Source organism: Zonotrichia albicollis, chromosome 7 (assembly GCF_047830755.1).
Source record: "Zonotrichia albicollis isolate bZonAlb1 chromosome 7, bZonAlb1.hap1, whole genome shotgun sequence".
NCBI classification, from domain to species: Eukaryota; Metazoa; Chordata; class Aves; order Passeriformes; family Passerellidae; genus Zonotrichia; species Zonotrichia albicollis.
The window spans coordinates 16,870,642-16,896,856 of NC_133825.1; the positions used below are offsets into that span (position 1 = coordinate 16,870,642).

Genomic DNA, 26,215 nt, shown 5'->3' on the forward strand with positions numbered 1-26,215 from the left:
ACTGAGCACTTCCAAGAATCTTGTAAACACAATTAGTTTGTTCAGTAATTTATCTGAATTGGAAACTAATCTGTGATCGATTCCAAGCAAATCCTCACTCACAGCAAGCTTTGATTACTTTATCACCTGTACATTACCACTTACATCAGTACCTTGACAGATTTACAATCAGTTACTACTCCAAATTTCCATCTCTGTGCAATGAAAAACCTGGAGGATGTGGGCTATATGTCAAAGCACAGGAAAAGATATCCTAGTTACCAAATAAATGCCACCAGCAGATGAGGTTGTTGGTGTTTTGGGGGGTGGGCTTTTCTTTTTTTTAATGCTGCTCTGAGCTACTGTGATCTAACTACCCATCACCCAGTATGACTCAGGACACCTCCAAGAAAATCAGAGACAAGCTCACAATCAATTTTTTCCATCATGCTTTTTTTCCCCCAAAATAGTTAATCACATCATTACAAATACTTACACCTGCCTTCTTACAGCAGGAGCCTGAAATGCCAGTGATCCTGCTCAGTTAGAAACTTCTGTGAAATAATTTCAAATACTTACACAAAAACTGCTTCTTCTTCTCCAAAGACAACTCATGAAAAACCTCCCAGAATATTTTAATTGTTGGATGGTCTGCCCAGTATTCTCCTTTGTATTCTGTGTTCTAAAACGAGCAGGAAATGGGGTTATTGCTTGCTCACAGAACAGTTGGATAAGCTGACAGAATGAATCAGTTTGTGTGCAGGCACAGCAAGTGACACACTACTACAACTTTCCTCACTCCATTTCCTTCAGCTGCTCACTCTGAATTCAATACAGGGACAGATGCCTGCACTGCAAAGCATTTGCAATCCCAACAGAGACCAAGTCTCACTGAGCTCTGACAATTGAGAATATTTACTTTTAATAACTGTGTGCAATCACTTCGCTTTTTCATGGCTAATATGAAAGATTGTATAGCTGCCTCAGGGCTCTGTGGATTTTTCTGCCTCTCCTCTAAGTCTGATTTCCTTCAGAAATTAGATGGAAAAAGTTAAAGCAGGAAGGTAAATAATATTTTAGGATCTTCATTCACTGATGTTTTAAGGTGTCAATAAATAACAGGAGTCACATTAATTAAAACAGAGCTCAAGAGGACACCTAGCTGCTTTTGCACCCTGAAATTAGAATTATGCAAAAGCCAACTATGATTCTTACCTTCTCCAGCTCCTTCCAGTCATAATTTGTGTTCCCAATCACCATTGCCTGCAGCTCACTGGGCTGGAAGAGCTGAAGAACTTTGCCTCCACACACTTTGTGGAAGCCTTCATGGAATGCACTGTATAGGGAAGCCACAGATGTATTGAAGATGTAATCCACGTATGCATCTACAAAATCTTGCCTGTACAAAGAGAAAGAAAAATTATGGTAAGGAAATAAAGAGGAAGTAGTACAGGTCATCCTTCTACCAATAAACCCGTGGCCATTTCTGTACAGAACAGACAATGAAGCAAACAGGAGCCCAACACATTGTATTGGCTGCTTTATGTAACAACCACAGTGAAGATAAAATGGCACATGAATGTATTTCCCAGCACACCCCCAAAGGCAGTCTGCAACACAAAAGCAGGAACATTTAATGTTATATACCTCAGGCACTACCAACACCTCCCTTGTGTGCACTGCAGTGAACTGGACTCACTGGCAACAAGCTGAAAGGCCTGAATTCCAGGCAGTGTCCTGAAAGCCACTAATCAAACTCACTGCTCCATTTTTTTAAATTAAAAAGATTACCATATTTGCACTAAAAATGCAAATCGACTTCAAAAGGACATTTGAGTTTTGCACAGTAAAAAGACCAGTGCCAAGGAGCTGGGATAGTGAGGAACAGATGGCCTGCTATCTGTGCTTGGTACAAGGAGTTCTCAGATCCTGCTGGAAACATCTCCAGCAGCACTGAAGGGAGATCTAAAACTCCTTGATGTGATGCAGAATTTATGGTGACTTCTGAAATCAATGCCAGTGCACAGTGTTTAGCTCCTGCACAGGCAGTGCCCTCAGCTGTACATTACAGCCCTCCCACCAACACATGTGCACTGTGCAGAGACAGAATGCATTCCAACACCACCCCCAGCAGTTTACACTCATACAAACACATTTAGATGATGTGTTTATTGCAGCTGCTGCACTGAAAATGCTGCAGATGACCAAAGTGGAGATCCACACTGCTCCCCTTCAGCACTCCATGAGATCTCCTTATCCATGGAGGGCAGGTAACTTGTGTAACACTAACAGTGCAAGGCTGCTCCAGGGAAGTCACAGTGATAAACTAATCTATATTATAAAATTAACTGAAGCATCAGGGAATATTTAGAGCTTGGCAAAGAGGAATTCTTCATTACTGCAAGACAATGTGTGGTAGCAATGCAGGAGGCATTCGATAGGCACCTTGCAACCTTTCCCATAATTCAGTTTTACAGTCTCTTAGTGACAGGACATCAAACCTACACCAGAGAACTGCAGAGCTGCAGTGTTTTCCCTGTGTGCTCTTTCCATTCAATTCTCCCTTTAGCCTGGGAGAAGTACAAGCACAGAGAATTCATAAAGATCAAAGAACAGACTGGAAAGTTCTGCAAAAAGGGGACAAAAGCACCAGCAGGTATGTTCTGCCTATCTTCCAGGAGCAGAAAGGGAACAAAGGGCAGGAAAGGCTGTTTTTATAAATAAAAGTTACAGAATCCTTGACTGAGGAAAAAACCCTCCTGTGACTCCTCTTCTGACAACAACACTGGATTAACTTATATAATGTTATCTACTCCACAAAGGGAAACTGCACTGAAACCATACTCATGTATGAATGAGGAGTTGTAATCATGGCCCTTAAGTTAGAGTTCTCATCATTACTGAATTTCAGTGATATGCAGCTTCCTGCAGTGATGCCTTAAGACTTCAGCTTTTATTTTTTCACATCCTATACTGCATTAATGCACAACTCTGAACTCCATACACAGTGTTAGTTAACTCCCTTCACATTTATTTAAACAAAACAATCCCTCTGGGCCTGTGACCCAAAAACAGCCTCAGGCCCCAAAAAGTACAAACAACAATGAACTGGGGGGCAGCAAACTGGGGGAACATGACTTCATTGCCTGAGGCTGGAACTGGAGCATTAACCCCTCATGTGCAAACAGACCAAACTGATCTCTCTCTGAAAAATTGGTGACCATTGTCCAGCCTGGATGGAGCCTCTGGAAGGCTTCTGGCTGCCCAGGCCTTGAATAAATACCCACATTATTCTCTTAACTTTGTCCACCTCTGTCCTAGGCAGGCACTCCAAGGCATCAGCAGCACCCCAAACATTTTTAATCTTATAAAATCTTAAGGCTGGGCTTGAAGGGGACCTCTGGAGATGCAGTCCAGCCTCCAGCCATGGGCAGGGACATCTTCAAGCAGAGCAGGCTGGTCCAAGCCCTGGGCACTCCCAGGATGGGGCACAGCCTGTCTGTGTCAATGCAGAACAGCAGAGAGAAGAGCTTGGGAAAACAGCCAGAGCAGCTCTGCCTCCAACAGCAGGGCCAGAGCTCAGCAAAAGGAATTGACAGCACCCAGGAACCCTCCCAGGGCACCCAGCAACACCAGGCCACACAACTCACCTATTCTGTTTGACTACAGGAATGTCAGCACCTTTAGGAACAAGCTCCTTAATTTCTGTTGTACCAAAATTTTCCACAGTGATCTATTTGAAACAAACAAAAATAGTGCAAATCTTATTTACTGCATAAATATCTCTTCCCACCACTTAGTGAAGAGCAACATGAATGGCAACACAGGAGCTAAACCCCATGGGAATCAGCTGCTGATGCTTTGTTCAGACACTCCATCAGAGGCAATTAAAATAGATGGTGTGAGCTTGGCAAGACATACTTCAAACACTACAGAAAACTTACAGTAAAATTAAGACAAAATGCTTCTTCTATGTCATCCTCTGGATAGTCCAGTAGCTGTTGCATTCCCCTGCAAAATAAGTTACAAAATACTTGCACCAGGGGAAAGAAAAATGAATTTATTTTGAAGTGTTCTTTATGCTTTGATAATTCAAATTTAAAAAGTATCTTTCTACTGTTATTTCATTCATTATCTTATTGACTTGCAACTTGTGTAGTGCTGGGAAATTCCAAGCAATCATTTCATTTTGGTTATCCCATGGGGTGAAGAGAGAACATTCCTGCCCTAAGACTTCAGCTAAGGGGTTCCCAAAGCAGAGGCAGCTGGTAATTAAAAACCACTGACTGGCTCTTCCATTGACACCTCTGATTTCTCCTTGAATCTATGAAGACTTTGCCATCCACAACACTGAGGCTACCAAGCATCCTTTTCTGTTCATTTGAGCCTCCTACCTGCCAGTCAGTCCTATTCAAATCCCTGGTCAAAAGTAAATATTTAGCATGCATTTGTTCCTGAAATGTGCAAAAATATTTTCTTGATGGATTTAATTTAGGACTGAAACTATGTTCACACTTAGGCTTATAAAATTAGTGGCTAAAGCTCGAGGGGCTTGAATTTCAAGGGGGTTTTTTTCCCCTAAAATTTCTGTAGGATTATAAAACAGAAGAGACAATCACTAACACCAAGCACTGAGACACAGGTGTTTATTACATTTACACCAAATGACACAGTGGCTGCAATTTACTCTGAGCTGTTTTCCCAGTGACTGGGGAAAGGAAATGTAATGTTCCTAGAGGAAAATGCTGATTTCAAAATTAATTTCTACCAACACCCGTTTTTCTTTCTTGCTTACCTGCCAACATCTGGCATCAATTCTTTTAAGTCATCCAGGGATGGTTTCTGATTCAATAGCTTTTTGTACAAAGCCAGAGGAAAATGAAGGTCTACAATAGTAAAATTATATATTGCTAGCCCACAGACAACACCAATCAAATGAAACAAGTCACTGTCTTCAAAGGTCTAAGAACAGAAAACAGACAAAATGGTTTAAAACAAAGAAGTTATTTTAACCTTGCAGAGTGCAGGAAGAAATGTACAGTACAGTATAATCTGAGTGAATTTAATTCTTATTTTCTTTAAATATGTATGTATCTCTAAGTACCAAGGAAAACAGAATAAAGTTTAACCAGCTGAGACTGAAATCCAAGGGAACAGAATCCTTTCTACTTAAAAGTAAAAAGGCTGAGCTGCAACATATCCTGTGTTCCAGGGGACCCAGACTGCACTAAGGTTCTGCTTTTGTCAGTCACTTCCTATTGCACAGCTCTGTGGTTTAAGATGACAATTAAAAAAATAAATTATTCTGGGGAGGAAGAGGGAAGAGCTCACTATTGAAACCCTCAGAATTAATTACCAAGGCTTTAAGCACAACTGTGGGAATGTAAATATTCAGGTATTTGGGATCCAGCCACCCCAGTCAGTGCTCTTTGAAAGATGACTCAAAAGTCAGGGATCAAACCTTCCAATAAAGCACAATTCCATGAGCACCCATCACCCATAAATGCAAGTGCACACAGGGAGCCCTGTTCAGGCCACCTCCAGAATTTGTCTCTGCACCCTGCCCTTGGAATCAGTTTGTTCTGGCTACCTCTTCCTAAAAATCTGCAGGGCTTGGGGACAACCAGTAACGAGTAAACAAGGAATGAGGGAAGTTTTGATCTAACACTGGCCAAAAAAATTTAACTTTTTTTGAGAATACTTGCTTCAGCTCCTACTCTTGAAACAAAACCACCACAAACTACAATGTTCATATATTATTAATAATAAATCCTGTAAGGTAAAATGAGTGAATACAGACCACAGCCTACCTTATCAGAGAACCAGATCAGCCTGGACTCCTCGTAGTACCTGAACATTCCATATTTGGGATCTAGCAACTCCCTCATGATGAGCAAGAAAAACTCTTTGCGAACGCCTCCAGCATCGACAGCTTCCTCCCCTACAAAGATCACCTGAAACACACAACTCAGTGAGCCCTGAACTGCAGACAGAGTGTCCAAAGGTGCCCAAAAGCGCCCTCCCAGCACCCTGAGCAGTGTCCTGGGATACCTTGAGGGGCTTCTTGTAGTCCACGTTCTTTGTTTTCCTGAGCACCTCCACGGCGTCGCCCACGATGTTGTCCCTCCGCACCATCACTATCAGGCAGGGGTTCACAGACTCAAACACTGGCAGGAAGAGAGAAGACAGATTCTGCCTGTGGGCCTGATCCACAGCCATCTGCAGAAAAACAAAGTGAAAAGCTCCTGTCAGTACCACCTGGCCAGCAGCCTTGTCTGCAGAATGCAGATGGCAATAACTACTGAATTCGCCCAACTTTTCTCTGCATTCCTTTTATCTCAGCAAGTATTTGACTTTAGGAAATATTTTTCCTTTACCCATTGCTCTCAGGGAAGTGTAAGAACTCAGGTTTTAACATTCCAGTCATAATACCTTGGATAACAAAAGGAAGCAAAAAGATCCTGCATTCCATCCTAATGAAGAGTAAGCTGTTTAAATATAAATCTGGCATGAAACCAAACATACATTAAAATCTAATTCACAGCATGAAAAGCAATTCATTTAACTTGCATGATAATTCCTGTATTAAAATTGTTTGAAAAAGAAAATGCTGATGCAAATGTTCTGAATACGACAGAGAACTCTTTAGAGTTTGTGTGTTTTAATGCTATTTAATATTGTTAATAGAAACATTTAATGTGAACATTTCCCTGAATCCATCAAATGTTGGTTACTGACTGTGCACATCCATTTTTAAAGGCACATAAAGGACATTTATTATTAATTAGCAAGGTAATATTTTCCTACACGAGCCCATTACCTGAGCATGACTTCAATCATCTGGTTATTTTCAGACTCAGATCAATGACCAAGGTAATATTCCAAGTCTGCTCATATGGGAGGTGGGGCTGTTCCCTGGTTGTGGGAGGTGTTGGGGTTTTATGTTTTATGTTTGTTTGTTTGGGTTGTGGGTTTGGGGTTTTTGTACCTATACTGTGGGCTGATAACCCATAAAAAAACCATCTCACTACTGAAAGGAAAAGAAGTTCCTTGGAAATGTATGGCAAGTACAAAACATCTAATTTCAATGTGATCCCAACCCCACTACCCTCTATTGTGTGCACACCCTGAGATTAAAACTAGATCCTTGATTTTTAGGGGGGAGAAATTACACAGAGTTAAAAAAAAAACCACCACAAAAAGCCAACGACAAGAACCAAAAACCCACAAACAAACAAAAAAACCAAACAAACAACCCACAAAAAACCCCCCAAAACCCACAAAAAAACCCCAAAACAACACCACCAACCAACCAAACAAAAAGAAAACAACAGGAACCCCCAGGGTCCCCAACTCAGGGAAATAAATTAATGAATCTGAACCAAAAAAGCAGAGCCTCCTACCTGCATCTGTATGATTGCATCTGTTTGCAAGAGAGTTGTCTTTGCCTGGGCATCAAATACAAATGGGTATGTGCAAATTATAACAGGAACCTCTGTTAACTGCAATGAGAAGAACCATGTCATAGCTCAGCTCATTCAAAAGCCACAATCCTGGTTAGAAAAACCTCTACAGCAGCACTCATTGAACAGATCTATTTTACTGGAAAGAGAACTCAACCCTGACTTTTTATCAATGCAGAACCAAAGCATCTTAGGAACACTAGGTAGATTTTTAATTGTTTAGTACTTCAGCCAAAAACAAACAAAAAAACCCCCAACAAAACTCAATCAAGCCAGGCACAAACAACACTCTCACTTAGCACATTTTCATTTCAGAACTGTCACTGCAGCTAGTGGCTACAGAAGTAGCCCTTTTTTTCCAACTGCTGTTCCAAATTTGCAGTACAATTACATATTTTTGCACTACAAGATTTTTTTCAGATTACAGCCATGGCTAATTTGAAGCCTTACTCCCAACAGAACACAGCAGACAATCCTTAACATTTCTGATTTCCTTACATTCTTCCAAAGAAATCAGACTGCATCCAATCTTACCTCAGTTAATCCATGGTTGACATCCTATGACAGCATTTGCACAAAGGTAGCAACAATTAAGATGAAAAAGCAGCATTAGTGTCTGCATTAATTACTCATCTCTGATGTAGAATTCAAAAAATATTTATTTACTGCTTCCCCCCAAGAGAAGGTTTACTGAGAAATAAACATTAACCATAAACATTCGAATTCATTTATTAAATACAAGCTTGTCTTTCATCACTCTGTTTATCAGTCTTTAAAAACAGGGCTGCCAAAGCACCATGTTTGCTTGGATGCACAAAATTACACACTTAAAATGTTTACTTCCACACATTAATTAATGACATCTGCTGGTACTGTTGCAAAATAATAAAATATGGGTGGCTAGAGAAAACCTCTTAAATTACTTACAATATCCTTTCAAAGCTAAAGTCAAGGAACTGTGCGAAAACCTATCCAACTCACTAATTCTCTGCACAGTCATTAATTTGCTCCCACTTATCACTCCTCTGTGTTTACAGATGCAGAAATTAATTATCCCAGTTGTGGCTGCTAAACTGCAAGTAGAAAATTCCATCAGTTATCTGCCCCTGCAGCTCCTGCTGCACTCATTACCCAAGGGAGCTGCAGCCTGCTCACTGACTGGACCTGTCTAATGTGGCAATTCAGATTATTCTGCATGTTCTCCTACTATGGATTCTTACATTCCCAAGGTTTTTGACACAGCAAGTGTTCAGTGAGAGCATTCTGAATCACTTTTTAACTGACAGATTCAAATGCTAAGCAGGGTCAGTCCTAGGAATGACACCCCAGGAGAAAAACACCTTCTTAACAATTCCTCCTTAGCCAGAACCTGACACCAGTCTGCTCAGCACTGCTCATCTCTGAAGGTATTTGTATGAAAAAAAAAATTTAAAAAATTATGAAAAAAATCCCCAGGCTTAGAGAATCTATGGGTTTCTTAAAAGGGATAAAACAAACACAAAACATGGGAGGAAAACACCCACAAAGACCCAAATGAAACTCAACACAACTTACCATTCCCAACACCTGCTGCTGGAACCAGTTGGCATAGTCATTTCTGATATCTATCAAATCTTGTATCTCATGAATGTAAAATCTGTCATACTGTATAACTTGTCCTCTTTCATTTACCTAAGGAAGTGCAATTTATTTTTTTATTAGCTTTCAAAGGGATATTTTTCCATGTTTTTCAAGCATTTCATACATCAGCCACAGATACCCAGCTACCAAAACCATTCTAGAAAAACAACAGTGCCTACAAGAAAGCAAAAAACAATGTTAAAAACATGGATACATGGACTATTCAAAATCCCATCAAAGAGTGAAGGAAAATACAATTAACTGCACTATTGCATAACAGGGCTGCCACTCTGAAACACCTCAGAGGAACAGTGATAATACACACATTCATGTGCACAAGGGAATAAATACATAAATACCTGTTCCTGTATTCACACAGGTTTAAGAATTATGATTTAAGAACTCTAGTCTTAGTTATAGTATGAACACTATTACCTGTGAGCAGAGGAACAGTTTCCATCTAAAAGCAATAAGCTTAAAAAAAGAGAGATGTGGGAAAAGTACAGAGGCTTGTGTCTACGGTACAATTTTAACCCAGAAGCATCCCCATTTTCCTATTACACACTTCTTTTCCCAAGCACTGCTAACTGGCAAAGCAGCAAGATAGTTATAAAGATCCTGCCCTTATACTCAGATAATCTAAGCCTACTTTTCACAAATACCTCCCACATCCCTCTCCAAACCACCAGATACACAATCTGCAAAATACCCCAGGGCTGCCACCCCTTTTTCTCCCCTCTCACTTTAATCCACACAGAAGCAAAGGACTGGGTAACTCTGTGTTCCCAAAAACCAGTTAATTCCATCATCATCCTGTCAGACTGGAACCCAGAATCCCTATGAATGATTCATAGGCCCAGATGGAACAGCTACAGATATTTCTGTAGGTGCAATTCTGATCTTTCACACCGATCAGTAACTTAGCTTCCACCCAGTGCCCAGCACAGAGATGCTGACCAAGCCAAGCAGCCCAGGAGCTGCTCACAAACACCACAAACTTACTCTGTGCAGGATTTCCAGAACTCTGAAGGCTGTGTGGAGGAAATTGGTGAGGATTCTCCTGTCAGAAGGGGGAATGCCCATCTTGCACACCTTCAGAAGGTGCACCACGACATCCTTGTAGAGTTCCACGATCTTCAGGAACAAGGGAGGTTCAAGCACAGACCACCAATTTTCTGCCAACACATGGTGAACACGTAAATTTAGTACCTGTCACTGCCACACACTGCCATGTTATCTCTTAACTAAGAAACATGTCTGGCTAGAAAGCACAAGCAGCACTTACTGCAGACTCTGAAAAGAAAGCTGCAGCACAACAAATGTGCTTTGTTACACATCAAATCTAAGTCCCCTGAAGTCTGCTCATCCAGACAGTGTCACAGTGTAACACTGGATAAGAAAGATGGATCAGAACCTGAAATCTTAGGGGAACAGTAGTGAGAGCAACAGAAAACGATGGAAAAGGATCTAGAGCTCAAAAAACTGTCAGTTTGCTTTTCTTTACTCTCATCAAAAACTACTGAAAAAACCAAAGTGAGATTACAAGGCAAAGCATAACTGAGGGAAATGAAAGAACCCTCTGAAAAAGACACCAATTAATAGCAAAATATTCCAAAACCAATTCTTTAGGCTGAATTTCTTTCAGCCAAGGCACAACAAGAAAGTGTAAAGAAATAGAGTTAAAAAACCAGAGCTATTCCCAGCTGCATATTTGAAGACCACATCTTGGCACCAGCAAGAAAAGATCCACTGCCTCAGAAGCTCAGAACAGGTGCTGCAGTCACAACCAAGACAATTTAACATCTGCTCTGCAACACTTCTGTAAATTGCTTAGAGCTTGTTAGCTGTCTGACCACATAATTTTCACTTTAAAGAGCAAAGACACATATCAATTACACTGAGCTACATGGTTTAATTCCTCCCAAATGGCATCAGTCCAAAAACTACAACAGCAGATGAATTCACAGGGATGGCCTGCTAACTCACCCTGAAGCAACAGAATAAGTGTTTTCTTACACCAAGCAATGCTGAGCCTTAACTTTCTCACTGGGGAATTGCAGGCAACTGTAAATACACAGCAGGTGCTGCCAAGGCCAGGTCTCACTGATGGAATTTCTGTACATTGTCATCTGCAGATCCTTAGTTTTAAGAGTAAAAATTCAGTTTCTTACCAAGAACTTTCAGAGGAGCTTTTTCCAGGTTCAGAATAGCTGCTCCAAAAGGAATAGCTAACGTTGTGAAATTGTTTTCATCACTCATCAGTGGGCACTCTGGTAGAGTGAGATACAGCCTCAGAGCTTCAACATCTGGTAAGGAGCTGGTCAATTTGGGAATAAGGTTCTTCTCCAAACTAGCTGCCACCTACAGCACATCAGAAAATTCTGTTTATTTTAATACAACTGTGATTTTAAACAAATCCTCATGTATGTGAAAACTAATCTAGAAAACAATAATTAGGAGCTTCAGTGAAAACTATTATACATTTAGACAATGACAGTAAATATTAAAATAGAATATGCTGATGTATCACCTAATTGTCTCAACAAAACAGTTTCACACATTTGCAGTCAATACATTATTGAGTAAATAAAGTCAATACATTATTGAGTAAATAAATCCATTTACAGGGTTGGACCAAGCACAACAGAAGTACTTCTGGAGAGCTGTAACCCAGAAAGATAATCCCAAATGTGAAGAAAACACACAGCACAAACCTGTTGTGAAATCTGAGCGTGCTCAGGCTGTATGAGTTTGTGGAAGAGTAGTCTAGCAGCATTCATGTCAACCCCTGAGAATCTAGCACTGGTTTTGTAATGATCATCATTGCTGCAGGAAGGGAAAAAATAGAAAGACTCAATCCTGTGCTCTCAGCAACTCAAAACTTGAATCCCTTCACTTTTAGACCCACTAAGGACTTAAAATATATCAGACTTCCATGTTTTATATGGCCTTAGAAACAACTAAGAAACAAACCAGGAAGAAAACCACAAGAAAATCACACAAAGAGACTTTGATGTGAACCAGCCCACGCAAGGGACTGCCCTGGAATTACCCACCACTTACCTCAGTGCCAAAAAGCTCCCATTCAGGCACCCAGCAGAGGAGAACGTTCCATCAATTTCACTGAAATTGGTCACATGAAATGTTACATTTGGTTTTCCTTTTAAAAATCAGCATTTGCAATAAATAAAAACTCCTGTATTTAATCCCTAATGAATTAGATTGTGCAAAGGATGACTCCAATGTGACTAAGCAATACTAGATTAAACTTCCATTCAAGACTCAAATCACAGCCAGTCTTGCATTCAATTGCTCTGCATACTCTTTTATTAAAATAGAAGCAATAATCTTTGAGTTGTTCTCATATTCTTTAGATGTATTGCTATTTTTCAATGTGCAATTAGATACTTAATTTATCTTGTATAATCATCTACACTGGAGCAGAGATGCCACAGTCTCAAGGATCTAAACTACTCAACAAGCACGACAATGAAAGCACAGCAAGAGCTCTGCACGTCCCAAAATCAGTAATTACAGATAGTCCAAAGCCCCACTAATGCTCAATTCAGAAGCAGAATCACCAAAGACCACTCCTGTCCCTTCCATCACTTACTTAGCTATCTCTACAGGAAGTCTTCCAGATGGGAAACTCAGCAATCTTTGAATAAACATTTCATTCACAGTCCAGATCTGCTTCAAAAGGTCAGGATTCCTAAAATCATCTGGTGGCACCATGTTCTAAATAAATTGTAAAGAAAACATAAAGAATCAGGCACACAAAACTGATTTCCAGAAAAATCAGCCAAGGCTGAGCTGTCTTAGCTGACAATTTGCCTACCCAGACTATTGCAGTGAAATACTCTGTGTTTAACAGCTCTGCCTCCCTATGAAAGCAGAGCATACATAAAACCAGCTTGATTAGGTGTAAATTCACACACCTTGCTAAATGGCAACTCCCTACACATCACCTGTCTCGGTGATGAGCACTAACTGAGCTTCAGATGAGAGCAGCAAGCATCTCCCTCCCCTGCAGCCACAGGAGCCACTCAGCTCCCTGCCAGGCTGAGAGCACACAGCAAAGGAGCCATTCCATTCTCCAGACACATCTTCCACCCCACTGCCACCAGGCCCCTCTGAGGATGATCATGCCTCTGTGAACATGCCCTGCCTGTCAGAGGAGCTGCATTTGGAAGTGCTGCTCATAGAAAATGAATTCCACTAAGAGCTGTAATAGTAAAGAGAAGAAGCAAGATCATTGTTTTCAGTAGGAGCATTGGTTCAAAAAGAGAAGGCAAATAGCACCAAAACCAAGATGAAACTACCAAGAGAAAACATTCCTCCTGAGGGTGCCATCTGACACCACTGAGCTGACTCGGTGTGACAATGACTATCTGCACTTCTGATCCCATCCCACTGCATCAGCTCGAGGAACACTTTTGCCATTTCCCTTCTGTCCAGCCAAAGGAAACAACTCAGGGAACTGAGCAGCCCAAAATGGATTTTGGCTGGGCCCCCTAAATGGCAGGGACACACAACCCCCAGGGGTACAGTACACACAGAACTAAGGAAGGATTCAACACAAATTACCAAAACAAAGAGTTCTAAAGGGATACTTCTGCAGCATCAAAGTTCATCTATTGCTAATACCTTCTGTACAGAACAAGCCACAATAACTGCATTCATACAGTCTCCAGTTCACCTCAATTAGTCAGCCAGAAACTACTCCAGTAATTATGAAAATTGCACATAAAGTTATTAAGGAAGCTTTAACAGACAAGTTTTGAATCTCTATTATAAGCAATCTTCCAGTTTACACCTCCTAAGCAAGTTTCTCTCAAATGAATGGTTAAAACTCTATCAGAATTTCGACAGAGAATCCAACAAGTCAATCCTAGAAAAACTGCTGATTCTGTACACCCAGAACAGGCTGTGAGCACAAAGCACTGCTGCAAGTCTGACCTGCACTCAGTTTTTCTTCATAAGCATGCTTCCCCACTGAAATCCATTTTCCCCTGTGTCCAAATTAGTTTTCACCCTACATACTGAACTCTTGATGCTTCATTAATCCCCATGGTCTAATATCTGCTGAGCTGTACTGGAAACAGTCCCATGAATCTTCACCTTGTTTTTATTTTATCTCCCAACTCATCCCCCAACAGCATTTTCCTTCCATCACACTTCCACATTGCCACTTTTACTGTAAAGTCCTTCTAGACTCTTTTAGGTAGCAGAATTTAAACAGATCAATTCTTGTTACTTTAAAATGTAAGCCTTAAGACTATGATAAAACTGACCAGCAGCAATTTTTAGCAAAAAGCTCCATTTGTTTCCTTGCCACTGTGGTACATTAAAATGGCCACAGAGCAGAAGACACCAAAGGAGGTATGAGGAGGACTGGGCAAGGAGCAAAGAGCTCAAATATTCAATCAACTCTTCCCTTATGACATGAAAAGAAGTGCATTCATCCATCAAGAAAAAAGCTTATGCCAAAAAAGTCTCAATCTCACATGATTTCTGACAGCTAACACACACTAACTGGATCCAAGTCCTCCAGCTGCTACCATGACTTGGTGCCTTTTGCTTCCACACTGCTCCAACAAACTTTACAATACACTCACATGCACCTTCAACATCAAAATGCATCTAAAAAACTAAAATCCAACATTCACAAGCTTTGGAACCAAATTACACTTAATTTGTTACCTGTGGATAAAAGTAGTGTGCAAAACTTTGGTCCCCACCAGAGAAAATTCTCTTTACACAGTAGCACTCCTCACTGTCTGCAAGAGGAATAAAAATGTGAAAGTGAGTAAGATACTGCAATCAACACTGGGTTACAGAAAGTTCCCTTGTGGCAGAACCTTGATCCAACACACTGAAACACCAGTTTATGACACAATGGTCCAGACCATCTCTCCCTGAGGTAAGTTCTAGGGTCTGGTGCTATCAGAGGACCCCACCCACCAGCCACAGGCCTGCAATTCCTACAGCAGGAACCCAGAGCACAATCAGACTGTTTGGGAAAAATGATTACAGCCCATAATCAGTTTAAAAGTCAAGAATTTTAAGCCACTACAAAAGGAACAGGCAACCAAGCAGTAAATTCATCAGCTGGTGCTTACCTGTGCTCATTGGGCACTGAGTACTAAAGGGAATCCAGTTTCCTCTCACTGTGAAGGGACTTTTCCTGTTACTGGTGGTCCCTGTGCCCAGCTGCCCGTTGCCTCCCAGTCCAAAGGAGTAAATTCTTCCAGAAGAAGGGACAAATGCAGTGGTGTGCTGCCTAGGGCAAAGAGAATTCAGTACCACAAACCGAAGCACTGCAAGCAGCTTTGAGCAGGCCTGGGCTCAGCAGTGTGTGAAAGGTCCTGCCACTGGCAATATTCCATCCACACTCCAACAGGCACCCTCCTTTTCTATGGAAAGCTTCCCAGAATGGAGCTGCAGTGCCCAGCCCCTGGCTGACCTTTAGAGCACATCAGAAATGAATGTCTAGAGATTGCCTGCACCTCCTTTCCCTTCCCATCCTGATTCCCCCTCTCCCATCACAGCCCTGTAAAGAACCAGCTGGCAATTTGTGTAAACTACTTTGTACTTTCCCAAACACACTTGTTCTTCAACAGGAAATGAAGTGACAGCAACAAACTCTCACAGCTCACACCATTGTTCACACTGCCAGTTTAGAAAATCACAGCCTCTCAAATATACAACTTCCTTCAGCTCTTCTATCAATGCTTTTAGAATCCCCAAAACATCACTAAATATCTTTTGTTAGGGGTTATTTTGTCTTCCCTGACCACAAAGGCTAAGAAAACCCCCAATTCACATTGCAACAGATATAAAGTTTTATATAAAACAAGTGATGTGTAGGAGTCACAGGGTTAGCACAGAATAGACCTTACCTGCCACAGGTGATTTGTGTGACAACACTTCCCATGAGCTCAAAAACTTTCCTGGGATTTATCTCATGGCCGGTAGAGTTATGTCCCAGCTGACCATAGCCTCCAGCTCCAAATGTGAAAACCCCACCTTCCTAAACAAATAAATATTTTACATTAATATGATCATATATCTCAGAACAAGAAACTCCACAGAAGTAGGGGTTTAATAAATCTTTTCTGGTGATTTTGGCATTGCAGGGAAAGGACACAAAATGAACAGGGTTCTGAGACAGAGAAGAATTGCAAGTTAACTGGAGTTATGAAAACACAGCACAGCTATGAAATATTACCTCACTTGGGTTAAATCAGACTCATCTAATTCCCTTATTATCATACAACAGTCCTGCCATTAACTTGTGTCATTTACAGATCCTAATCCTTATTTTCCCTCTTCTCCAGTTTTCTTGATGAACAAACTCCCACTATTAAAAGTATAGTTCAGCTTTGAAACTCAGATTACAAATGTTGAAGTGATTAGCCAACAGCAAGCTGCCCTGCTCAGCAGATGAGACACAGTATGGTTGAAACAGCCTCAATATTTCAAAGCATAAGAAACCAGAAATTTCAACATTGTTGTGAGGCAAGTCATTTTTGAAGAGGTTTTGATTAATCAAGAAATTACCAACACCTTTAATGTTTAAACCAAAAATATTTTCAGAAATTGTACACCTTACCTCACAACAACCCTGAAACTTGCCATTTTCAGATGCTTTGAAATTGTCACTCTGTTTCTTTCAAATTTATCTGCATCAGCCAGGCCCTCAGCTGGAAACCATCACCAGAACTGCACTGAGGAAACCCAACAGCCTCAGGCACTGAGGCAGGACAGCAAACAGTGCCAGGCTCTTCTGAGCTTCAGGAGGCCTTGGAGAATGCTCACACACACAGTTTCAAAGTTGTTGTGAGGTAAGGTGTATAATTTCTGAAAATATTTTTGATTTAAACATTAAAAGTGTTGGTTAATATATTAATTAATTAATTAACTGCCTACAAAAGGTGTGTGAGCCCCTGGCTCTGCAGGGACACTGGAGCCATGCACATGGGTGGCAATCTCTGCAAACATTCACAGTACATTCAGTACCTCAACCCAGCCCATCAGCTTTAAAGTAAGTTTGGAGTTAACTTCTATGCATGAAAAAGGAAAAGCAGCATCTAGAATGCAAGATTTTTTTGTATTTAGTAATTTTTTTCAAATTTTTAACCATTCTTCCAATCTTTCCTCAGCTTAATCCCATAAATTTACAAGAAATTTTATTTAGAATTTGGTTTATTATTTCCTGTTCAGGTAGCATCTTCTCCTTCAATGGAAGCATTGAAAAATTGGAGCATAAACATATCCTTAAGTTCTGTACCTTTGTAAGGGCAGCAGTATGATCCTCTCCACAACATATATGAACAACCTTCTGACTTCTCAGAGACTTGAGCAGGGTAGGAACATACCTGTCTGAAAGGTTTAACACAGAAAGGTCACTTATTTTGACAATAAAAATCAAAAACCATACACTTTGCTTATTTATTCTAATTTGGTTCTAGCCAAGCAAGCAGTTTTAATTTGTTAGCATGACACAATCACCACGACTGAGTTTATGGATCCTGGAGATGGAAGTGTTACTACAGAATAAGACAGGCACTATGACACTGAAAAACTTCGTGGCCCATGCCCTCATTTTCACTAGCACAGGATCATGTGTCAATACACAGACAACTAAATATGGAACATTACATTAGACCTGGCACTGGCCATGAGAAAAGATAAATTTACATTGTTTCTGTGTTTTAAATGAATTGTTTATGTGTTTCATGTTTTTAAAACGTTCCTGTAAGCTGGTATTGATACCTTTTCCTTGGTCCCAAAAATGTAGAGCCAGACCCAGCTGAGGGATAAGGGGTTTTACCTCAGTGTTTAATCAGGATCCTCACTGGCCAAGGTGAATGTGCTGCAATGCACACACATGACAGACCCCCTATGCCATTTACAGACCTTACAAATCAGCATTTCTACCAAGGGTGCCCCAATGGGAGGCCTGGATGAATGCTGTGCTATTCCCCCACGTGTGGAATTCCACCCTGCATGGGCCAAATCTCTGTTTTACAGGGTGTGTTCCAGAGGGGTGTCCCAAGATAGCGCAGGGTTCTCCAGCCTCCTGCCATGAGGCCTTCAGGATGTTTGGCCTCCTGGCCTGACACAATCCCAGCACTATGCCAACTTATCAGGCTTAAGGAATGCTAAGAATACTGAGGATACACAGAAGGTAGATAAAAAAAAGGCAAAAACTCTTCTTGGCATCAGTGTCAGTCGGGCTTCTTTGGAAAGTAAATTTATGCACATTTTCATGTTACTGACTGCATGACAGAATGGAGCTCTGAACAAACAGGAAGCAAACATAACTTCCCTCCACCACTAGGACAAGTCAACTTTGCACAAAGGCAATTCTTTAAAATGTCAGTGCTAATGTCCTGAAACCTGTCAGGCACGCTAACGTGTCTGCAAGAAACCCTATGAAGACACTGAGAAGTGATGCTGCATAAAAACCTAGGCTTACACACATTCCAAAGAATATGCAGGAGCAACTGAAGTCTCCTGTGATTTCTGAAAAATAATTGTAATTTTCTTATTACATGAATGTGGCAATTTTTAAGGCGTTCAGATGAGTATTTTACTTACAACCCATTTTCCCCATTTTAAATGGTGTTGACAACAATGAATCAGTAAGCCAATCTGAACTCATGAAACCATCTATGGATTATCCACTATTAAAGTGTGTATTGCAGGACCCTGACAGCACTGTCACTCTGGAAATACATACTGTGCATGTAACACAATGCAACCAAAAAAAGAATTTTTTGTCTAATCTAACCATTTGATAAAAATCAAATCAAGGGGTGGAGGGGTCATTCACCCAGCAGAGGAAATTTTGGAAATGGTTAGCCAAAAATTGTGAATGATTATCAAAAGTGGCCTGAGAAAGGAATGTAAAAGTAAATGGCAGTAAAATATGAAGATGGCCTAAATGTGACTTCTAAGGACAACCAATTAGTTGTGACAGATTGCTGCTTTTGCCAAGCAATTTCATTCACTTAAATTCAGTTGAAACTGTAACTACTGCACAGTATTTCAAGTCAATCCCATTAAATGTCAGGGAAGGAATACAAGTGAAGCAGGCAAGAGCTTCAGCACAGCACTGTCAGCATTCCCACCACACTGAGGAAAACACCTCTGTGCCCTGAGGCAATGCTTCCTTACCTGTGTCATCATTAACACCCAGCTGCCCAAATTTGTTTCGTCCCCATCCGAAGATGGCTCCAGAAAGAGTCAGCACAAAGCTGTGAGCTCCTCCTGCTGCAATCTGTGCAAAAGGGATTCCCAGCAGAGATTTAATCATCTGTGGGGAGGTTTGTTTTTTATACTCATAACCTAGGCCCAGCTGGCCATATTTGTTTTGTCCCCAGGAAAACACTTCACTTCCTGTTGGAAGGAAAAAATAAACAACCAAGAAATACAATTAATACAGTTTAATAATACAATGTTTATCCACTGTAAGAAAAGCTAAAAGTCAGACTGTCACTCTTCCAAAACTTTTGAGTTTGAAAATGCATACAAATTACTGACTTCTGAAGCTGAGCATTCTCGTGTAATTTGCAGGCATTCAACTCAAGCACTTAATCAGACTGGAAGTATTTAAATCACATTCAAACCCTTCCAAACTGCTCTTGACATTCCTGTTCCAACAGTGGAGATCTACTGAGCTTGGTTATTCCAAAGCAAGGCACTGCTCCATGGGAAGCTCCTCTGCTGCACAGATGTTTATGCAGACATCTGCTGAAGCTGCACCCTGCACATGGAAAATTTTCCTGCTTCCAATCAAAAGCCTCTTTTAAGGCTTTCTAAGGTAAGATACTTAAATTTTGACAGACAATTTAAGAGATGTATATTTTTAAGTACTGTCTTCATTACATGATCACTGAAGCACAAGATGTATAATGTCATTTGATAATTTACAAAGAAAAACATTTTAAAGAATGACAATCAAAGACCTATTGATGTTAAAACTGCTTCTAAAATAAAACATTCTCTTGAACAACCAATGTTTTGCCAAGGTATTTACTATCCTAAAGATTAACACCCAAACACAAAATAATTTACTTTTGCTGACATGAAATGTTTTCAAGAGCATTGTTACCTTCAAAATGCTTCCCATGTCTCTCCCATCTGCACCTTTCCCCAGTAACAGTTTTACAAGATGGGGAAACAATGAAACCCATCCCTCGGGAGTACTGGGCTCAGATTTTATTTATTGATATTAACAACTAACCCAAAACACTCTACAGCCCACACCAAGGACAGAAACAGAGCTGCAAACCCATGACCTGGCAATAAAACAGTGATGCTGTACTTGAAGTCTGTGACTATTTAAATTTCAAACCACAAATTCCTGTGACATTCTTGCACCTCTGACCAACAAAACACTTGACAACACAACTCTGCTGAGATCTTAGGCAAAGGGTTACTCCTAAAGCTCTGCCTGCCCTGAAACAAAGGCATTCCCCTGGGTTATAATGATAATTACACCTGGGAATTCATAATGGCACAGGAATTGCTCAATAGGAACCCATGAAGAGTCACACACAGAACCCAGGCATATATAATCAGTATAAACTACTGGATTCAAAGAAAAAAAAATCATTCAGCATACAATGAACACCTCCCCACAGTTATTTGGCTCATATTTCAAACCCACATTGTTAAGAAACATTAAAGGTGGCTTGTATGTGATATGGAATTTTAACTATGGAAGCACCAAAAACCAGAGGCTTTGCCATAATAAAGCACACAAGGAAGTCACTCCTGCCAGCCTCAGTAACTTGAGGTTACAGGTTAAACCTCAAGATTTGGGACCAAGAAAAGAAACAAAATAAAAAGGAAGTCACATGAAAGCCAGATGATGAGAAAAAACCCAACATAAACACACACCCTGAAGAAATAAAAGCACAACTCAACATCTGTTTCTACATTTGTTTTTCAAATTGCAGCTTCCATCATTGAATTACACAGCCCCTACCAACCTGAAATCCCATCTGTGCTAAGTGGTAGCATGTTAAATAATGAAAAACAAAAGATAAAATATATCTTGAAAACATTTGAATTCCCCGGTATGAAATTACACAGAACTTCAGGAGGATCTGGCTTACCTTTTGAGAGTGCTAGTGAGTGATAATAACCACAAGCAACTTGGACAATCTGGATCTCTGATAAACTTTTAATATTTCTATTGGAGTAAGAAAACAGAGAAAGAATTAAGCTACAATTAAGCTTTACTCCATGGTATGAAATAAAGGGTAATATACAAAATGTGAATCCTTTCTACTGAAGTGTACTAAACATCCCAACTTTAATTAGATGCCAATTAGTAAAATCTGAAGACAAAACTGCTTTTCTTCTAGACCTTCTAAGGTCAGGTTCTGCCTTATTTTCAAACAGATCAAGTCTGTAAAAGTCCATAATGAAGAATCAGGGAGGTTCACATGCTGTGAAGGCGATCTCACACAGCTGAATGGAGGAATGAATACAGAATACAAGAAGAACCTCATTCTTACTTTCCAGTTTCAAAAAAATCAGTTGATAGACCTAATACATATTGCACAATATTCTAAAGAAGTTGCAAATACATGCACATGTGCACTAAAACTAACAATGCTTTCCACTTGGGATGAGAAAAAATTTCTAAAGGGCCTGTGGCTTTTAAATTGGATGCAGACAGAACATTTTTAATATGAATTACTAAGGTTCCAAGGAATTGTTACTTTTGTGTGTGGACTTCAGGTAGCTGCAATGCTTATGGCAATTTGAAAACAACCTTGGCCAACATGAATTTTTTTAACTAGAAGGTGTATTATTCAATCACAGCTGAAAAGCTTTGGGCTGAAAACTGAAGTACAAAGATAGGACAGCAAATGTACCTTCTTCAAATTGAAAGTTTAACACTCTACTTCTCTTTAACTTCTCTTAAATGGGATTCATACTCTTAAAATACCCATCCTGCTTTTCCAGTGGCTCATTGTTAGGGGAGGACTATTAAACCAACAAACAAAAACACCCCAAAAGCAACAAACCAAGCACACCTGTAAGACATTTCTCACAAGAGTTTCTGAGAAAGGAAACTGTCCACACAGCATTCAAGTGTCATAGCTAATATACATTTTCTATATTTATATGGCTTTACCTGTAACAACAGAATAGCTTAACCAATGTGATTTAAGCACATTATTTTAAAAAAAAGGCAAATTATCAGGTACTATTTTTAACCTGGGCACTCTGACGCATTCCTCTGTTCCTGGCAAGCCAAGCTGTCCATCAGTAGCCAGACCCCAAGCATATACCTGACCTTTGTCATTTAATGCAAGAGTGTGGGCTTCTCCACATGACACAGCTACAATATTTTGGGCATCCAGTGCACCAACATGCTCTAAAAAAAGGAATAAATAAAATTAGTTGGTTAAAAAAAATAAAAGCTACTAACAAGCTAGGCTTGTTCCAAACAGTTTACACAGTAGTAAGACATCAACTAAGCCCTTAAGTTCTGCTGAAACACCCTTTATTTAAAATTACAAACATGCAATTATGCAATTCTAGGAGAAATGAGTTAAATTTGACACCCTGAAGTAACCAGGTAATGAGTATTTCTGGAGCAATGCACAAAGTGCACAAAACCTGCACCTCGATCCTGACGGATCCTTCTAACGCTGCCATCTGAAAATGAGTGCAGAAACTCAATTAACAGTAAGGGCAAACAGATTACTGTCAAATGACTACACGTGTAGACATTATGTAAGAGGAAAACATTCCACCACAGCAAATTAAATTCACCTATTCATCATTAAGAAAGAGCCTGCAAAACAAGGCAGGGCAAATTACAGACTAAAGCTACTGATTTTGCAATGAGCTACACAATGTCTTCTTTATAATGCAAAATACTGTGGAAATGGATCCTAAAGAGTCATTTTTCTAGACACACACTGACACCTCTGAAAAGCACACACTAAAATATCTCTGATTTTTTTCCAGTAGCCTGCACCAATGCATTTGGAAACACTCAAAGCTTGGTTTGGGGCTTATGATTTGTGATCAGAATAACATTTCAATTCCAGCAATAAGTAAAGCAGGGAAATATCACCAGGCCCTGTCATCAAGGCTGGAATTTTTAGCAGTTCCCTTAAATAAGGGACTGCTTGGACATTTTACTCCCAGTTTTCAAACACAAATTCCATCCCAGCCTGAGAATGGCACAGCACTGGAAAAGCCTGTGTATTGTCAATGTTATGGGCACTCTAAACTCAGCCCAGCCCAAGTGAGCTTCACAACAGTAGCTCGCATTATCTGCAGCACGACAGGCACTCAGCTTCCAAAATAAACTGACACAGGCAGCAGATCTAAGTTCTTTTTATTCCATCCAGCTGCTCTGACTGAAGAGGCTGCCACCCCAATTCAGCCACAGCTGTGCCAGGGGGAGAGGCCATGGAAGCACCCTCCACTGGGGCACCAGCACACAGATCAGCTCGGGCAATCTCCCCCAGCTGCTGAACCAGCCAGCCTGACTGCCTCCAGTGGATTAAGGAACAGCCATGCAGTGCCCGTGGCAAGCACAGCTCTAGGAGGAGGAAAGAAGAAAGGCAGTGGGACAAGGAGGCAGCAAAGACACACAGTCAGCAACAAAATTATCTTCAGTTAGCAGGAACACATTTAAAGGAGAGCATCCACCCATCTATAAAGATACCAAGCCTCTTTGGGCTGTGCAACTGAAGCTGTCCCAATGCTATGACTTCATACAACAACACTCAGCAGAATTATCAGTAACCTCTGGGTGAAAGGAAGATTAGCGAGGACATTAGAATCCTCATGTGTCTGAGCATGTTAAAAAAAAATTCGAGTAGGTCCATTACATATGAAAGGTCATGCAAATTAAATGTCAGATATTTTCATTGTAACCTTTAGACTAAAAGACAATTCAGCAAAATTTTCAAAGTGGGCAACAAGCAGAGTAAGTATGACATGCTGAGCTTTTCTTCATGTTCGTGAAGCAGATGTTTGCACAGGATTTAAGTTTATCAGTTTTAATATCCACATATTGTTTCCCAACAGAAGTCCACATTAGTTTAAAAAAAAAAAATCAAGAAAATCTTTAATTGGCACCAAAACCGAAACTCTGTGTAAAGGAGAACTACTAAAATACCCCATGACACCTCATTTCCATTTGAAAAATTTGTGGCAAACATTGAGCCAAGCAAGTTGTGAAAGTGCTCTAGGAGTGATTAGCAGCAAGTCTCAGTCAGCCTTCCCAGTCTGCTGTGCTGTGAGCAGAGAGCAGCTCTGTTCCTGGCTCTCAGCACCAGCTATGACTCACATGCAAGCTCTGAAGGGAGCCCATGTGCACACTCCTCTGCAGTCCCTGCAAGATGTTTACCCAGCTCTGCTCAGAACTGCACTAGGAGGGAGCACAAACACACACCAAACACAGGTGGGAAGGAAAAAAGCCCAAAGAAGTGTCACACAGCATCCTTTAGGCTTCTCCACATCCTCTCCCCGTAGCGCTGCTTGTGCTGATAAGTCTTTTATCAAAAGTTTTATTTTTAGTTCTCACAAAAAGAGAACATTGCTTCAATCAGACTTGCTGTACGCCATGTATTAGACAACTAAAACCTGCACGTTTCCCTGCAGTGATATCCCAAATACTCATTTCCACCATACTCCAACAGCCAAACCCATACATGAAGTACAACACCAACCCATGGATTGCAGCAGCTCAGCTCCCCTTGAGAGTAAAAACATCACTGAGTGTCTCACATCCATGGCTGAAATAAAAACTAGTGGCAGTGTCCAGCTGCACAGCGTGCACAAATATGGGGGGACTGCCATGTTTCACAGCTCCACCAGAACCCATCCCACAAAGCAATGCTTTTCCAGTCAACAAGATGTCCATTCTTGGAAGAACTGCTGGGCATGAGTTTGCCCCATGCAGACACTTGGGCAATCTTGGCTCTGATGATGCACAACAAAACGAAAGCCACACCCACCCCACCACAGAATCCCCACAGTTCATCACTTCTAAACTTACCGGGTCTTTTCCTGCCTTTGTCATGCCCCAGTTGTCCCAGATCATTGCATCCACAAGTATAAACTGTCCCATCATCCAGGACAAAAACAGTGTGTCTCAGTCCACATCCTACATCTCTGACCCTTTTATTTAGGAAAAAGTCACTTTTTCTGGGTTCTAAAACAATCTCTTCATCGATTCCACCCAATCCAAGCTGTCCAAAAGATGCATTGCCCCAGCACAACATGTTTACACTTCTTTTTATCAGAGATCTTCCAACTTCACTTTTCTAGAATATTCCTCCTGCGTAGCTGTTGAGAAAAAAGGAAATTTTACATTTTTCAGTATTGTCCCCAGCATTTACATTTCTTTCTACACAGCATGTAATCCATGAGCTCACTTTCTCTACACCAATTTATTCAAACCCTGAACAATTTTTAAGAGTGTGATTTCCTTTCTTGGACAGGATTTGCCTTAACTCTGCAGTAAAATGCTTTCAGATACAACTTTTAAGATGTGCAAGTCACTGGTTTTGCATAACTTTGTTTCAAAAACTTAAAATACCATTCTTTGTAGAACATCTTTAATCCCTTATTCAGACTTATACAAACTTGCAGTTGCAGCCATTCCCAGCCAGTGGAAACGACTCCAGCTATCTTCCAAGGGGACAGTGCAGGCTACTTTCTTTACTTGAGGAGTTGCACAGCTCCAGCAAGGGCTGTGCGTGGCCTCAAGATGATCACCAAAAACAACACTTGACTCAGAGCTTGGAAAAAAGTGCTCAGCTCTGATCAATCCAGTTATGCAACACAAAGTGCAACATGCTGTGTCAGTCGTTGCATTTAAACAACAAGGAATCAACTGAACTCACAATTTAAAAGAACATAAAGAGCTGAAACTCAAGTCCCCAGCCTTGCACTGCAATCAGCTACAGCTTCAGTTACTCTGCAGTAGCAGCAGGCCACGTACACCAGCTCCCCCAAGCAAGTCCACACCCCTAATCCCTAAATTACAATTATCAGTATTTGTGCTGACAGACTCTGTACCTTTTTGGAAAGGATTCAAAGCTGCCCTTCTCTTTCATTTGCAACAAAAAAATCGGTGACAATGTTTTCACTACTAT

At 40.6% G+C, this 26,215-nt stretch overlaps 1 protein-coding gene across 5 annotated transcripts in view; it reads right to left on the reverse strand.

Annotated features, from left to right (window-relative positions):
• The window catches only part of HERC4 (HECT and RLD domain containing E3 ubiquitin protein ligase 4), a 38,626-nt gene that overhangs the window by 10,952 nt on the left and 1,459 nt on the right, over positions 1-26,215 (reverse strand). For 4 of the 5 annotated variants that reach the window (XM_005491028.4, XM_074544405.1, XM_005491030.4 and 1 more), the window contains 23 exons: positions 25,114-25,403; positions 22,308-22,467; positions 21,194-21,270; positions 19,248-19,469; positions 17,356-17,447; positions 15,965-16,095; positions 15,185-15,345; positions 14,766-14,842; positions 12,676-12,800; positions 12,126-12,185; positions 11,777-11,888; positions 11,234-11,423; positions 10,065-10,237; positions 8,997-9,113; positions 7,977-8,000; positions 7,383-7,481; positions 6,031-6,198; positions 5,790-5,933; positions 4,775-4,941; positions 3,924-3,990; positions 3,630-3,712; positions 1,195-1,378; positions 559-661 (listed from right to left, as the gene is read on the reverse strand). In XM_005491028.4, coding sequence (XP_005491085.1) covers positions 559-661; positions 1,195-1,378; positions 3,630-3,712; positions 3,924-3,990; positions 4,775-4,941; positions 5,790-5,933; positions 6,031-6,198; positions 7,383-7,481; positions 7,977-8,000; positions 8,997-9,113; positions 10,065-10,237; positions 11,234-11,423; positions 11,777-11,888; positions 12,126-12,185; positions 12,676-12,800; positions 14,766-14,842; positions 15,185-15,345; positions 15,965-16,095; positions 17,356-17,447; positions 19,248-19,469; positions 21,194-21,270; positions 22,308-22,467; positions 25,114-25,339 — 2,962 coding nt within the window. In that variant the 5' untranslated portion in view covers positions 25,340-25,403. The remainder of the gene's footprint in view (positions 1-558; positions 662-1,194; positions 1,379-3,629; positions 3,713-3,923; positions 3,991-4,774; positions 4,942-5,789; positions 5,934-6,030; positions 6,199-7,382; positions 7,482-7,976; positions 8,001-8,996; positions 9,114-10,064; positions 10,238-11,233; positions 11,424-11,776; positions 11,889-12,125; positions 12,186-12,675; positions 12,801-14,765; positions 14,843-15,184; positions 15,346-15,964; positions 16,096-17,355; positions 17,448-19,247; positions 19,470-21,193; positions 21,271-22,307; positions 22,468-25,113; positions 25,404-26,215) is intronic. The other variant, XM_074544406.1, reaches the window with a different exon arrangement.